The sequence below is a fragment of the Delphinus delphis genome, chromosome 3, assembly GCF_949987515.2.
Source record: "Delphinus delphis chromosome 3, mDelDel1.2, whole genome shotgun sequence".
Lineage (NCBI taxonomy): Eukaryota > Metazoa > Chordata > Mammalia > Artiodactyla > Delphinidae > Delphinus > Delphinus delphis.
This window is the reverse complement of record NC_082685.1, coordinates 64,525,148-64,540,436: the sequence shown is the minus strand read 5'-3', so window position 1 is coordinate 64,540,436 and position 15,289 is coordinate 64,525,148. Positions and strand designations below refer to the sequence as shown.

The 15,289-nt window shown below is 36.6% G+C and overlaps 1 protein-coding gene across 5 annotated transcripts in view; it reads right to left on the bottom strand.

Annotated features, from left to right (window-relative positions):
* Positions 1-15,289, bottom strand: part of RAPGEF6 (Rap guanine nucleotide exchange factor 6) — a 218,324-nt gene that overhangs the window by 124,414 nt on the left and 78,621 nt on the right. For 4 of the 5 annotated variants that reach the window (XM_060008898.1, XM_060008900.1, XM_060008899.1 and 1 more), the window contains exon 6: positions 11,622-11,765. In XM_060008898.1, the coding sequence (XP_059864881.1) occupies positions 11,622-11,765 (144 nt within the window). Of the gene's footprint in view, positions 1-11,621; positions 11,766-15,289 lie in introns of those variants that run through there. The other variant, XM_060008901.1, reaches the window with a different exon arrangement.

The following is a 15,289-nucleotide window of genomic DNA, read 5'->3' as shown; positions in this document are numbered from 1 at the left end:
CTCCCAGAAGAGAATATAGGCAGAACATTCTGTGACATAATCATAGCAATATTTACTTAGATCAAACTCCAAAGGCAAAAGAAATAAAAGTAAAAATAAACATATGAAACCTAATTAAACACAAAAGCTTTTGCACAGCAAAGGAAGCCATCAACAAAACAAAAAGACAACCTACGGAATGGGAGAAAAGTATCTGCAAATGATGTGACCAACAAGGGGTTAATGTCCAAAACATACAAACAGCTCATACAACTCAGTATGAAAAAAAAAAATCAAAACATGGGCAGAAGACCTAAACAGATATTTCTCCAAACAAGACATAGAGATGGCCAACAGGCACATGAAAAGATGCTCAACATTGCTGATTATTAGAGAAACGCAAATCAAAACTACAATGAAGGGCTTCCCTGGTGGCGCAGCGGTTAAGAATCTGCCTGTCAATGCAGGGGACACAGGTTTGTGCCCTGGTCCAGGAAGATCCCACATGCCACAGAGCAACTAAGCCCATGCGCCACAACTACTGAGCCTGTGCTCTAGAGCCCGTAAGCCACAACTACTGAGCTCGTGTGCTGCAACTACGGAAGCCCAAGTGTCTAGGGCCTGTACTCCACAAGAGAAGCCAGTGCAATGAGAAGCCCACGCACCACAGCAAAGGGTAGCCCCCACTTGCTGCAACTAGAGAAAGACCACATGCAGCAACAAAGACCCAACACAGCCAAAAAAAATAAATAAAATAGATAAAAGAAATAGAAAAAGAAAAAAAAAAACAACTACAATGAAGTATCACCTCACACCAATCAGAATGGCTATCCTGAAAAAGTCTACAAATAATAAATGCTGGAAAGGGTGTAGAGAAAAGGGAACCCTAGTACGCAGTTGGTGAGAATGTAAATTGGTGCAGCCACTATGGAAAACAATATGGAGGTTCCTTAAAAAACTAAAAATAGAGCTACCATATGATCCTGAAATCCCACTCCTGGGCATATATCTAGAAAGGACAAAACTCTAATTTTAAAAGATACATGCACCCTAATGTTCACAGCAGCACTACTTACAATAGCCAAGACATGGAAACAACCCCAATAGCCATCAACAGATGACTGGTTAAGAAGATGTGAGATAGATAGATAGATAGATAAAAGAGAATATTACTCAGTCATAAAAAGGAATGAAGTATTGCTATTTGCAGCAACAGGGATGGACCTATAGAATATTATACTGAGTGAAGTAAGTCAGAGAAAGACAAATATTAAATGATATCACTTACCTGTGGAATCTAAAAATAATACAAATGAATCTATAGGCAAAACAGAAACAGACTCATAGACATAGAAAACAAATTTAAGGTTACCAAAGGGACCAGGGCCCTGGGTCAAGGGAGGAACAAATTAGCAGTATGAATAACAGATACAACTACTCTACATAAAATAGATAAGCAACAAGGATTTACTGTATAGCACAGGGAATTATACTCACTATCTTGTAATAACCTATAATGGAATATAATCTGAAAAAAATAACTGAATCACTTTGCTGTACACCTGAATCTAATATAGTATAAAATAAATGAAAAAAGAAAAAAATTTTTGCTATACTACCTTATCTAGATTAACTATGAATATGTAGAAATTTGGCCAGATACACAGGTTTCATTTAAAGTAAAGTAAAACGTCTTAATGCTGCATTTTCTAAGTTGCCTGAAACATATCCCTTTTAGAAGAAAAACAAAACAAAACCCTATTACTTTAAGAAACAGCATATGCAAGTAACATGACCAAATATCATTCTCTAACGCAGTCTAATAGTTAAAAAGTCAGTTTTGTCTACGTGGAATCAACTTAGTCCTCCCCTTCCCATGAGCTGCCAAATCTCTGACAGTATTCAGTAAGATAACCACTTAAAACTAGCTAAACAAGCCTTTACATGTGAAAATGCCACACTCAAGAGTCATCAAATGGAAAGAATACCAAGCAGTGTGCCTATTGCTTTCTGGTCCAATCAGGAAACCAGTATATCCTAGAGAGGACAACCCACAGCTCCCAAGAGAAAATATGGAATCTGGCTAGAATTCATGACATGAGAGAAAAAAAATGTGAGAAAAGAACACACTATAGTTGAGACTAGAGTAAGCAAGTAATCAATACACACACACAAACTATGCATTCTGCCTTATACAAGGAGAACCAAATAGTAAAATTAAAGATACTTAATTAAGCAATTCAACTTAGAATTTTTTCTAAAGAAACCAAGATAAGGGCATATATAACCACAAAATTACTTAGCACTTTATTTTAGAAAAATAACAAAAAACTAGGAAAATCTATATGACCAAATACTGGGAACCGAGTAAATAAATTATGGCAATTCTTACAATGGAGTACCACAACACTATTGAGAAAAATGTTGTTAAAAAAAAAAGTAACATTCAAAGATGTTCACATTATATACATAAGTCTTTAAAAGTTACAAATCAGATCATATATTTAAGCTTTATGAAGTTAGCCAAAAAGCTTACGTATCTACCTACATGTTGAAAACCGTTTTATCCAAGAATATACAAAATGTCATCAGTGGTTACATAACTGAGTGATGGAACTAACCAAATATTAGTTTTTAAAAAATAGACAAGTTTCATTTGTGTAATAAGGCAAAACTTAAATTAGCTTAAATTAATTAGTGACAGGGAAATTTACTATATAAAAAGAAAAAGTGGGAATTCCCTGACACTCCTGTGGTTAGGACTCGGCACTTTCACTGCCATCGGCCTGGGTTCAATCCCTGGCCGGGGAACTAAGATCCTACAAGCCTTAAAGCATGGCCAAAAAATAAAAAAATCATTAAATAATAAAAACAGGAAATGAACTTTATGCAATTAAAAATTTGAGGACCATCTCATATGTTATTGTTTCATGTCAGAAACAGAATGTGCTCAGTCAATGAAATTAGGCAAATGTAACTAACTCCTAAGAGCTGCTTAAATTTAACACTTATTCTAATACAAACAACTCCCTAAATAATCCTCTTTATTCCTAACATGGAATGAATGAATTTTCTGTTTCTGACAAACAACAGAACTAAACACACCCTTGGGAATTTGGCTGCCATCAATCTCTAGACTGTTTTTATATTTTGGGGGATCATGACTCCTTTGAAAACTTGTAAAATACACCTGGATTTATTCTTTATTAGCCTATCCTTACTTCTTGATTCAACTACTTCTCAGTAGTTGAATTACAAAATTAAAGACTTCTGAAGAGGCAGAAGACCTAACTAGACATTTCTCCAAAGAAGACATACAGATGGCCCAGAAGCACATGAAGAGCTGCTCAACATAACTAATTATTAGAGAAGTGCAAATCAAAACTACAATGAGGTATCACCTCACACCAGTTAGAATGGGCATCATCAGAAAATCTACAAACAACAAATGAGAGAGAGGGTGTGGAGAAAAGGGAACTCTCTGGCACTGCTGGTGGGAACGTAAATTGATACAGCCACTATGGAGAATAGTATGGAGATTCCTTAAAAAACTAAACATAGAATTACCATATGATCCAGCAATCCCACTACTGGGCATATACCCAGAGAAAACATTAACTCAAAAAGACACATGCACCCCAATGTTCATTGCAGCACTATTTACAAAAGCCAGGTCACGGAAGCAACCGAAATGCCCATCGATAGACAAATGGATAAAGAAGTTGTGGTACATATACACAATGGAATAATACTCAGCCATAAAAAAAGAATGAAATTGAGTCATTTGTTGAGACGTGGATGGACCTAGAGACTGTCATACAGAGTGAATTAAGTCAGAAAGAGGAAAACAAATATCGTATATTAACGCATGTATGTGGAACCTACAAAAATGGTACAGATGAACTGGTTTGGAGGGCAGAAGTTGCGACACACATGTAGAGAACAAACGTATGGACACCAAGGGGAGAAAACTGTGGTGGGGTGGGGATGGTGGTGTGCTGAATTGGGCAATTGGGATTGACATGTATACACTGATGTTTATAAAACTGAAGACTAATAAGAACCTGCAGTATAAAAAAACAAACAAAATAACTACTACTAAACTTTCTTTGGGTTATTTGTATGGAAATATGTTAATATAAATGTTTCAAACATTACATGAAATTTCTAAAAATCTTATATGTTCTGGTATAATGTTATAAGTCATAATTCTAGGTATTACTTTAAAATGTATAACTCAGAAATAACTAAATTTCCTTGTCAATTGCATTATTATGAACTTTCATCCAATCTTTAACCGTGGTCATTTTTAAGTCTTTTGTCATTTACAGACAGCTCCAGGTGTACTCAGATGCTTTAGCAAAAATGTTCCTATAAAAGGGTTTCATCTTCAAGGAATTCATGGAAAAGACTGACAAGTACAGGTTTCTGGTAACTGACCATACTGCTGAACTGAATGAATAAGCATTTTCAGAACTCTAATGGAAAACTGATGAATCCATAAAAGTGCTAACAAAAGACCAAGATGAAAAAAAATTAATTACATGGGACTGAGTCAACTGATGAGGATGATTATAATCTTTGTGACTTTCTCTTTGAATTAAAACAAAAACCCCACAAGGATTCAGAGGCAAAAAATATACAAATCAATTTTCACTGCAAACTAAAGGAGCTGTTACAGTAGAGGATTACTGGACTGAATGTCAATATTATGATATAGTATGAGTGTGTTTCGTGTTTGGTAATTGCAGTGATTGTTGCCTTTGTTGTGGTCATCCATTTACAATGCTTGGTGTCAGTTTATCTCTTGTAAAAATAAAATACAGTGTGTGTGTGGAAAAAAACAAAGACTTCTGAAGAAAAAGCTCATGTTTCTTCCGTTGTCACGAAAGTTATTTATTTCATCATCTTCTTTTTCAATATTTGCATGTGAAAACGTACCTTTAACACTTGGATATATTTCTGCGTTGGCACACAGTAGGTATCACTGACCCACACTTCAAAGGAAGAACTGACATATTTTTATTTCTTTTGTATACCTTACCGCATAAGAGAAAAAAAGCTGCCAATGAGTCTATTTCCCTGGGTTCTCAGGACTCAGATATATACATATATCATTCAAGCAACAAAAAAACTAAGAAAATCCACAAGTATGTCTAAAAAGATACATTAAGAAAATTCTTTTACACCATTTAAACAAAAACAAATCCTGCACTGGTAAGAGTAATTCTACCCAACTCAACATAGCAGAAGCATAGATATATTTACCTGCCCCAGATTTTACATGTAGAGCCACAAGTGCTGATATTATCAAAAATATATGTAGGAGACCTTCAAGATGGAGGAGAAGATGTGGAGATCACCTCCCTCCCCACAAACACATGAGAAATACATCTACATATGGAACAACTACAGAACACCTACTGAATGAAGGCAGAAGACCTGAGACTTCCCAAAAGATATATATATTTTTTTCCTTTTTCTCTTTTTGTGAGCGTGTATGTTTATGCTTCTTTATGTGATTTTTCTCTGTATAGCTTTGCGTTTGCCATTTGTCCCAGGGTTCCGTCTGTCCATCCTTTTTTTAGTATAGTTTTTAGCGCTTGCTATCATTGTTGGATTTCTTTTTCAGTTTGGTTGCTCTCTTCTTTCCTTCCTTCTTTTTTCTTTAATTACTTTAAAATTTTTATTTTAATAACTTAATTTTATTTTATTCTTTTCTTTCTTTCTTTCTATTTTTCTCCCTTTTCTTCTGAGCCATATGGCTGACAGGGTCTTGGTGCTGCAGCCAGGTGTCAGGCCTGTGCCTCTGAGGCGGGAGAGCCGAGTTCAGGACATCGGTCCAGCAGAGACCTCCCGGCTCCACGTAATGTCAAATGGAGAAAGCTCTCCCAGAGTACTCCATCTCAACGCGAAGATCCAGCTCCACTCAACCACCAGCAAGCTACAGTGCTGGACACCCTATGCCAAACATCTAGCAAGACAGGAACACAACCCCACCCATTAGCAGAGAGGCTGCCTAAAATCATAATAAGGCAACAGACACCCCAAAACACACCACCAGACGTGGACCTGCCCACCAGGAAAACAAGATCTGGCCTCAACCACCAGAAAACAGGCACTAGTCCCCTCCACCAGGAAGCCTACGCAACCCACTGAACCAACTTTAGCCACTGGGGACAGACACCAAAAACAACGGGAACTAAGAACCTGCAGCCTGCAAAAAGGAGAACCCAAACACAGTAAGATAAGCAAAATGAGAAGACAGAAAAACACACAGCAGATGAAGGAGCAAAAAACCCACCAGACCTCACAAATGAAGAGGAAATAGGCAGTCTACCTGAAAAAGAATTCAGAAGAATGACAGTAAAGGTGACCCAAAATCTTGGAAATAGAGAAAATGCAAGAAACATTTAACAAGGACCTAGAAGAACTAAAGATGAAACAAGCAACGATGAACAACACACTAAATGAAATTAAAAATACTCTAGATAGAATCAATAGCAGAATAACTGAGGCAGAAGAACGGATAAGTGACCTGGAAGATAAAACAGTAGAAATAACTACCACAGAGCAGAATAAAGAAAAAACAATGAAAAGAATTGAGGACAGTCTCAGAGACCTTGGGGACAACATTAAACGCAACAACATTCAAATTATAGGGGTCCCAGAAGAAGAAGAGAAAAAGAAAGGGACTGAGAAAATTTGAAGAGATTATAGTTGAAAACTTCCCTAACATGGGAAAGAAAAGAGTCAATCAAGTCCAGGAAGCACAGAGAGTCCCATACAAGATAAATCCAAAGAAAAACACACCAAGACACACATTAATCAAACTATCAAAAATTAAATGAAAAGAAAAATATTAAAAGCAGCAAGGGAAAAACAAAAAATAACATATAAGGGAATCCCCATAAGTTTAACAGCTGATCTTTCAGCAGAAACTGCAAGCCAGAAGGGAGTGGCAGGGCATATTTAAAGTGATGAAAGGGAAAAACCTACAACCAAGATTACTCTACCCAGCAAGGATCTCATTCAGATTCGAAGGAGAAATTAAAACCTTTACAGACAATCAAAAGCTAAGAGATTTCAGTACCACCAAACCAGCTTTACAATAAATGCTAACGGAACTTCTCTAGGCAGGAAACACAAGAGAAGAAAAACACCTACAATAACAAACCCAAACAATTTAGAAAATGGTAAAAGGAACATACAGATTGATAACTACCGTAAATGTAAATGGATTAAATGCTCCAAACCAAAAGACACAGACTGGTTGAATGGACACAGAAACAAGACCCGTATATATGCTGCCTACAAGAGACCCACTTCAGACCTAGGGACACATACAGACCAAAAATGAGGGAATGCAAAAAGATAGTCCATGCAAATGGAAATCAAAAAAAGATGGAGTAGCAATTCTCATATCAGACAAAATAGACTTTAAAATCAAGACTAGTACAAGAGAAAAGGAGGACACTAGATAATGATCAATCCAAGAAGAAGATACAACAATTGTAAATTTTTATGCTCCCAACATAGGAGCACCTCAATACATAAGGCAAATGCTAACAGCCATAAAAGGGGAAATCGACAGTAACAATCATAGTAGGGGATTTAACACCCCACTTTCACCAATGGACAGATCATCCAAAAGGAAAATAAATAAGGAAACACAAGCTTTAAATGATACATTAAGCAAGATGGACTTAACTGATATTTATAGGACATTCCATCCAAATACAACAGAATACACTTTCTTCTCAAGTGCTCATGGAACATTCTCCAGGATAGATCATATCTTGGGTCACAAATCAAGCCTTGCTAAATTTAAGAATTTTGAAATCGTATCAAGTATCTTTTCCGACCACAACGCTATGAGACTAGATGTCACCTGAAAGAAAAAATCTGTAAAAACTATAAACACATGGAGGCTACACAATACACTAAATAACCAAGAGATCACTGAAGGAATCAGGAGGAAATAAAAAAATACCTAGAAACAAATGACAATGAAAACACGACAACCCAAAACTTATGGGATGCAGCAAAAGCAGTTCTAAGAGGGAAGTTTAGAGCAATACAATCCTATCTCAAGAAACATCTCAAATAAACAACCTAACCTTACACCTAAAGCAATTAGAGAAAGAAGAACAATAAAACCCCAAAGTTAGCAGAAAGAGAGAAATCATAAAGATCAGATCAGAAATAAATGAAAAATAAATGAAGGAAACAACAGCAGGGATCAATAAAACTAAAAGCAGGATCTTTGAGAAGATAAACAAAATTGATAAACCATTAGCCAGACTCATCAAGAAAAAAAGGCAGAAAATCAAATCAACAGAATTAGCAATGAAAAAGGAGAAGTAACAACGGACACTGCAGGAATACAGAAGATCATGAGAGATTACTACAAGGAACTATATGCCAATAAAATGGACAACCTGGAAGAAATGGACAAATTCTTAGAAAAGCACAACCTTCTGAGAATGAACCAAGAGAAACAAAATATAAGCAGACCAATCACAAGCACTGAAATTGAGACTGTAATTAAAAATCTACCAAAAAACAAAAGCCCAGAACCAGATGACTTCACAGGCGAATTCTATCAAATATTTAGAGACAAGTTAACAACCATCTTTCTCAAACTCCTCCAAAATATAGCAGAGCGAGGAACACTCCCAAACTCATGCTACAAGGCCACCATCACCCTGATAGACCAGCCAGAGAAAGATGTCACAAAGAAAACCACAGGCCAATATCACTGATGAACACAGACGTAAAAATCCTCAACAAAATACTAGCAAACAGAATCCAACAGCACATTAAAAGAATCATACACCATGATCAACTGGGGTTTATCCCAGAATACAAGGATTCTTCAATATATGCAAATCAATCAATGTGATACACCACAGTAACAAATTGAAGGAGAAAAACCATATGATCATCTCAATAAATGCAGAAAAAGATTTTGACAAAATTCTACACCCATTTATGATAAAAACCATCCAGAAAGCAGGTATAGAGGGAACTTACCTCAACATAATAAAGGCCATATATGACAAACCCACAGCCAACATCGTCCTCAATGGTGAAAAACTGAAACTATTGTCTCTAAGATCAGGAACAAGACAAGGTTTTCCACTCTCACCACTATTATTCAACATACGTTTGGAAGTTTTAGCCACAGCAATCAGAGAAGAAAAAGAAATAAAGGAATCCAAATTGGAAAAGAAGTAGTAAAGCTGTCACTGTTTGCAGATGACATGATACTATACACAGAGAATCCTAAAGATGGTACCAGAAAACTACTAGAGCTTATCAATGAATCTGGTAAAGTAGCAGGAGGCAAAATTAATTCACAGAAATCTCTGTCATTCCTATACACTAATGATGAAAAATCTGAAACAGAAATTAAGGAAACACTCCCATTTAACACTGCAACAAAAAGAATAAAATATCTAGGAATAAACCTACCTAAGGAGAAAAAAGACCTGCATGCAGAAAACTATATGATACTGATAAAAGAAATTAAAGATGATACAAACAGATGGAGAGATATAACATGTTCTTGGTTTGGAGGAATCAACATTGTGAAAAGGACTATACTACCCAAAGCAATCTACAGATTCAATGCAATCCCTATCAAACTACCAATGGCATTTTTCACAGTACTAGAACAAAAAATTTTAGTTTGTATGGAAACACAAAAGACCCCGAGCAGCCAAAGCAATCTTGAGAATGAAAAATGGAGCTGGAGGAATCAGGCTCCCGGACTTCAGACTATACTACAAAGCTACAGTAATCAAAACAGTATGGCACTGGCACAAAAACAGAAATATAGATCAATGGAACAGGATAGAAATCCCAGAGATAAACCGATGCACATATGATTGCCTTATCTTTGATAAAGGATGCATGAATATACAATGGAGAAAAGACAGCCTTTTCAATAAGTGGTGCTGGGAAAACTGGACAGCTACATGTAAAAGAATGAAATCAGAACACTCCCTAACAACATACACAAAAATAAACTCAAAATGGATTAAAGGCCTAACTGTAAGGCCAGACACTCTAAAACTCTTAGAGGAACACAGAGGCAAAACACTCTATGACATAAATCACAGCAAGATTCTTTTTGACCCACCTCCTAGAGAAATGGAAATAGAAACAAAAATAAACAAATGGGACCTAATGAAACTTAAAAGCTTTTGCACAGAAAAGGAAAACATAAACAAGACGAAAAGACCCTCAGAATGGGAGAAAATATTTGCAAATGAAGCAACTGACAAAGGATTAATCTCCACAATTTACAAGCAGCTTAATATCAAGAAAACAAACAACCCAATCTAAAAATGGGCAGAAGATCTAAATAGACATTTCTCCAAAGAAGATATACACAGATTGCCAACAAACACATGAAAGGATGCTCAACATCACTAATCATTAGAGAAATGCAAATCAAAACTAAATGAGGTATCACCTCACACCAGTCAGAATGGCCATCATCAAAAAATCTACAAACAATAAATGCCGTAGAGGGTGTGGAGAGAAGGGAACCCTCTTGCACTGTTGGTGGAATATAAATTGATACAGTCACTATGGAGAACAGTACAGAGGTTCCTTAAAACACTAAGAATAGAACTACCATATGACCCAGCAATTCCACTACTGGGCATACACCCTGAGAAAACCATAATTCAAAAAGAGTCATGTACCACAATGTTCACTGCAGCTCTATTTACAATGGCCAGGTCATGGAAGCAACCTAAGTGTCCATCAACAGATGAATGGATAAAGAAGATGTGGCACATATATACAATGGAATATTACTCAGCCATAAAAAGAAACAAAATTGAGGCATTGGGGCTTCCCTGGTGGCGCAGTGGTTGAGAGTCCGCCTGCCGATGCAGGGGATGTGGGTTCGTGCCCCGGTCCGGGAAGATCCCACATGCAACAGAGCGGCTAGGCCCGTGAGCCATGGCTGCTGAGCCTGCATGTCCGGAACCTGTGCTCCGCAATGTGAGAGGCCACAACAGTGAGAGGCCCACGTACCGCAAAAAAAAAAAAAAGAAATAGAATTGAGTCATTTGTAGTGAGGTGGATGGACCTAGAGTCTTATACAGAGTGAAGTAAGTCAGAAAAAGAAAAACAAATACTGTATGCTAACACATATATATGGAATGTTAAAAAAAAAAAAGGTTCTGAAGAACCTAGGGGTAGGACAGGAATAAAGACACAGACATACAGAATGGACTTGAAGACACGGTGAGGGGAAAGGGTATGCTGGGATGAAGTGAGAGAGTGGCATGGACATATATACAACACCAAATGTAAAACAGATAGCTAGTGGGAAGCAGCCACATAGCACAGGGAGATCAACTCAGTGCTTTGTGACCACCTAGAGGGGTGGGATAAAGCAGAAGGGTGGGATAAAGCAGATGGGAGGGAGAATCAAGAGGGAGGAGATACGGGGATATAAGTATATGTATAGCTGATTTACTTTGTTATAAAGCAGAAACTAACACCCCGCTGTAAAGCAATTACACTCCAATAAAGATGTTAAAATATATATATATGTAAATTAAGTATACTGCATATGAACTAAGAAATACCCATGAAATGTTCCTAAATATACTCACAGAAAGATAGCTGTTAATGTCCACATCATCAGTAATAGTTTGACGTTCTCCTTTACAGTTAATTTTCCGAAACCTTCGTCGAGACTGTCTGGCAGGAATTTCTCTTTGTAGAATACTATCTTCATTATCTTTGGAATTCTCTACCTGAAACACATGTTCGCATTCCTGATTAAACATCCAATTTTTCCGTATCACTGACAATCTATGAAGTTTTAACAGGCGCATAAGGCTTCATTTACTACTTGCATGAAACTGCCTGAAGGAAACAGTCTGTATAGGACAATGCTCATGACTTCAAAAAGACTAAAGGTGACGTTATTATAAAGATCTGGAGACCACAGTTTCCTTCCAGGAAATAGTCTCTCTTGCTCACATAAACATACATCCTCTAAGTAAAGTCATTTACCAGAAATGAAGGCTGTTAACTACACCTACACATTCAATAATTACAACTTCCGAGTTAGTCTAATTACAAACTGCCTGATTATACACATATTTTATTTAGCAAACAATCATGGTTATGACTTCAGTGAATTCCTAAACAGTGAAACAGAAATGTTTTATGCATTATTCTTTGATGTCCACCTTAATGTGTGAAAATAGTCAAGAATAAATAAGGCTGGCATCTTCTAAGGAAGAAGGGGAAACTAACATTTATTGAGGGCTTATAATAGGACAGCATGGATATATATTATACTATTTAGTTTACACAACAGCCCTGTAATCAGGTATTACTATTTCTAGTTTATACGTGAACAAAGTAAAATCCAAAAAGATCAGCGACTTTTCAGTCTCACAACAATGATACTTATTAAAGGTGACCTGGCATACAGGCCTGTTTCCAAGACTTACGCTACTGATACAAGACTGCATTGCCAGGGGAGGTGGGGAGCGGGAGGAAAGAAATAGGTGAGGGAGATTAACAGGTACAAACTTCCAGCTGTAAAATAAATGAGTCATAGATATGAAATATACAGCATGAGGAATATAGTCAATAGTTATATAATATCAATATCTTTGTATGATGACAGATGGTAAATGGACTTATTGTGGTGATCATTTTGAAATGTACAGAAATACCAAATCACTACTTTGGGTAAAAGGAACCAACATAGTGTTCTGGGTCAATTATAGTTCAAAAACAAAGAAACTTATAGAAAAAGAGATCAGATTTATGGTTCCCAGAGGTGGGGGCTGAGGGGAGCAGGAATTGGATGAAGGCAGTCAGAAGGTACAAACTTCCAGTTATAAGACAAATAAGTACTAGGGATGTAATGTCAACATGATAAATATAATTAACAATGTCATATGTTATATATGAAAGTTGTTAAGAGAGCAAATCCTAAGCGTTCTCATCGCAAGAAAAATAAGTTTTTTCTATTTCTTTAATTTTCTATCTATATGAGATGATTGTTGGTCACTAAACTTACTGTGATTTATCACTTCACGATGTATGTAAGTCAAACCATTATGCCTTAAACTGATACAGTGCTGTATGTAAATTATATCTCAGTAAAACTAGAAAAAAAAGGACTACCTTTCCCATCTAATGACAGAGTATAGCATAATTTTTAGAAATTACTTTTACAAAGGAATATTGACATGCTCTAAAGTAGAGTTTATAATTAACCTCACATCCAATAAATAACAAATGGTAATTTCAGCTTTTTCCCTCAACTACTTTTCCTGCTAATGTCATATCTCTTGCTGATATCAAAAATTTCCTAGTCATCCAAGTATGAAATTCCAACATTTCCAATTCCCCAGCTTGTCTTCCACATCTTATCTTCAATCATTTCTTAGAACCTGTCAAATCTTTGTTTAGAAATCCCTTTCACAATGCCTTTTCTTTCATTCCCACTACCACCATTCTTTATTCAAGTCTTAATCACTTCAGTCCTGAACTTGCTGCTTCTGTCATGTTCCTCTCCAATTCCATCCGGCATGGTCAGATAAATCATCATTATGTCAGGTCTCCTGTTCAAAATGCTACAATGGACCTCTAATGGTTACCAAATAAATTTCAAACTATTATATTTGATATTCCAAGTCATACATACTCCATTCCCAAAATATTTTTATCACTTTATCTTATACATGGAAGCCTGGAAAAACTGCTCCCGTATCCTCCTCCCCACAAAAAATCCTCTCACATAAAAGCTCTAATGAGATATGCACAATTTCCTGATGATTTCTCAGAAAGAGGTGATGTCTAAGCTGTTCTGTAGGTTTGAGAGTTCAAGAGTAAGTGGCAGCCAAGTCAATGTGACTATTCATGGGTCCCTATACATAAATAACTTACATTCTGCTAAGTAACTTTACTTATTTACTCAATTTCTGTTATCCTATCCATGTTATCTTCGTATGCTGAAACACTACCAATCATTTAAGACACATCTCAACTGCCATCTCTTCCGTAACCACAGGAGACATTCCTTTTAACTGCTTTACTGTGTGCACACAACCTGGACTTCTCATAAACAGGACTGCCTTCAGGCCTTTACATACATATGCGTTATTTCTGCCTAAAAGCCCATGCCTCCTTTGCTAACATCTCAGCATCCTACACATACCTCATGACCCAGTTCAAACAACCCTACCTCTGCCTCAAGAGGTAGGTGCTACCCCTTCTATAGCACTAAGCATACTGGCCATAATTATTAGATAAGCCTACCTCACTACAAGCTACCTAGTATAGGAAGTGCATTGTATTTACATTCATCTTTGTCCACTTATTCAAAACATTTGCCAAAGTGGGCATTACATTAAATTCTTTCTTTCTCCCCAAATGTCTTAAGCCCTTGGATGTATGTATAAGATACTCAAGAAATATACAGGCAGGCAGAATAAGTTACTGAATACTACTCTTCTGAAAAGTAAAATCCAGAAGAGACAGGGGCTTGATTTCCAACTTAAAACTACAGAATTTTGTATAGGTAGCAAATACATGTTACCTCCTTGAGATTCAATTTCCTTTTCTAAAAATGGGAGAACCATTGTATTTTCTAAATCACTATACTAGGCCAAGTACCAGAAACTATTACTTATGTCCTTTAAGGCTCCCAACATAGCTACTCTTTCTGTATTAACGGTTGGTGCAGAGTCTCATAAAACTTAAGTATTTCACAGAAGTGTGTGAGTAACAATTCAAAAACCAAGTGTGGGGACTTCCCTGGTGGCCCAGTGGCTAAGACTCTGCACTCTCAAAGCAGGGGGCCCAGGTTCAATCCTTGGTTGGGGAACTAGATCCCGCATGCAAGCCGCAACTAAACATCCCACATGCTGCAGCAAAGATCCCACCTGCCACAACTAAGACCCAGTGCAGCCAAAAATAAATAAATGAATGAATGAATATTTAAAAAAACACCAAGTGTGACTAAGAAGTTCATCTCCTTCATACTGCCCTATCCCACAGGATGAACTAGATTATTTACTTTAGGTAAAATTCCAGTATCATATCCATATTCTTAGATCCTTCAATAGCTACCATTTATTGAGCAAAAGCAGAAATTTAAACAATAAATGTTTTTCAAAATAGAAACAGTAGTAAATTAAATTTAGGAAAGGAGTTTCTAGCCTTAAAAATGTGGGGAAAAGTACCAAATGAAAGGAAAAACCAAACAATGGAAAAAGGATTAAGCACCCTTAGTAAAGCTCCCGCTGATTAC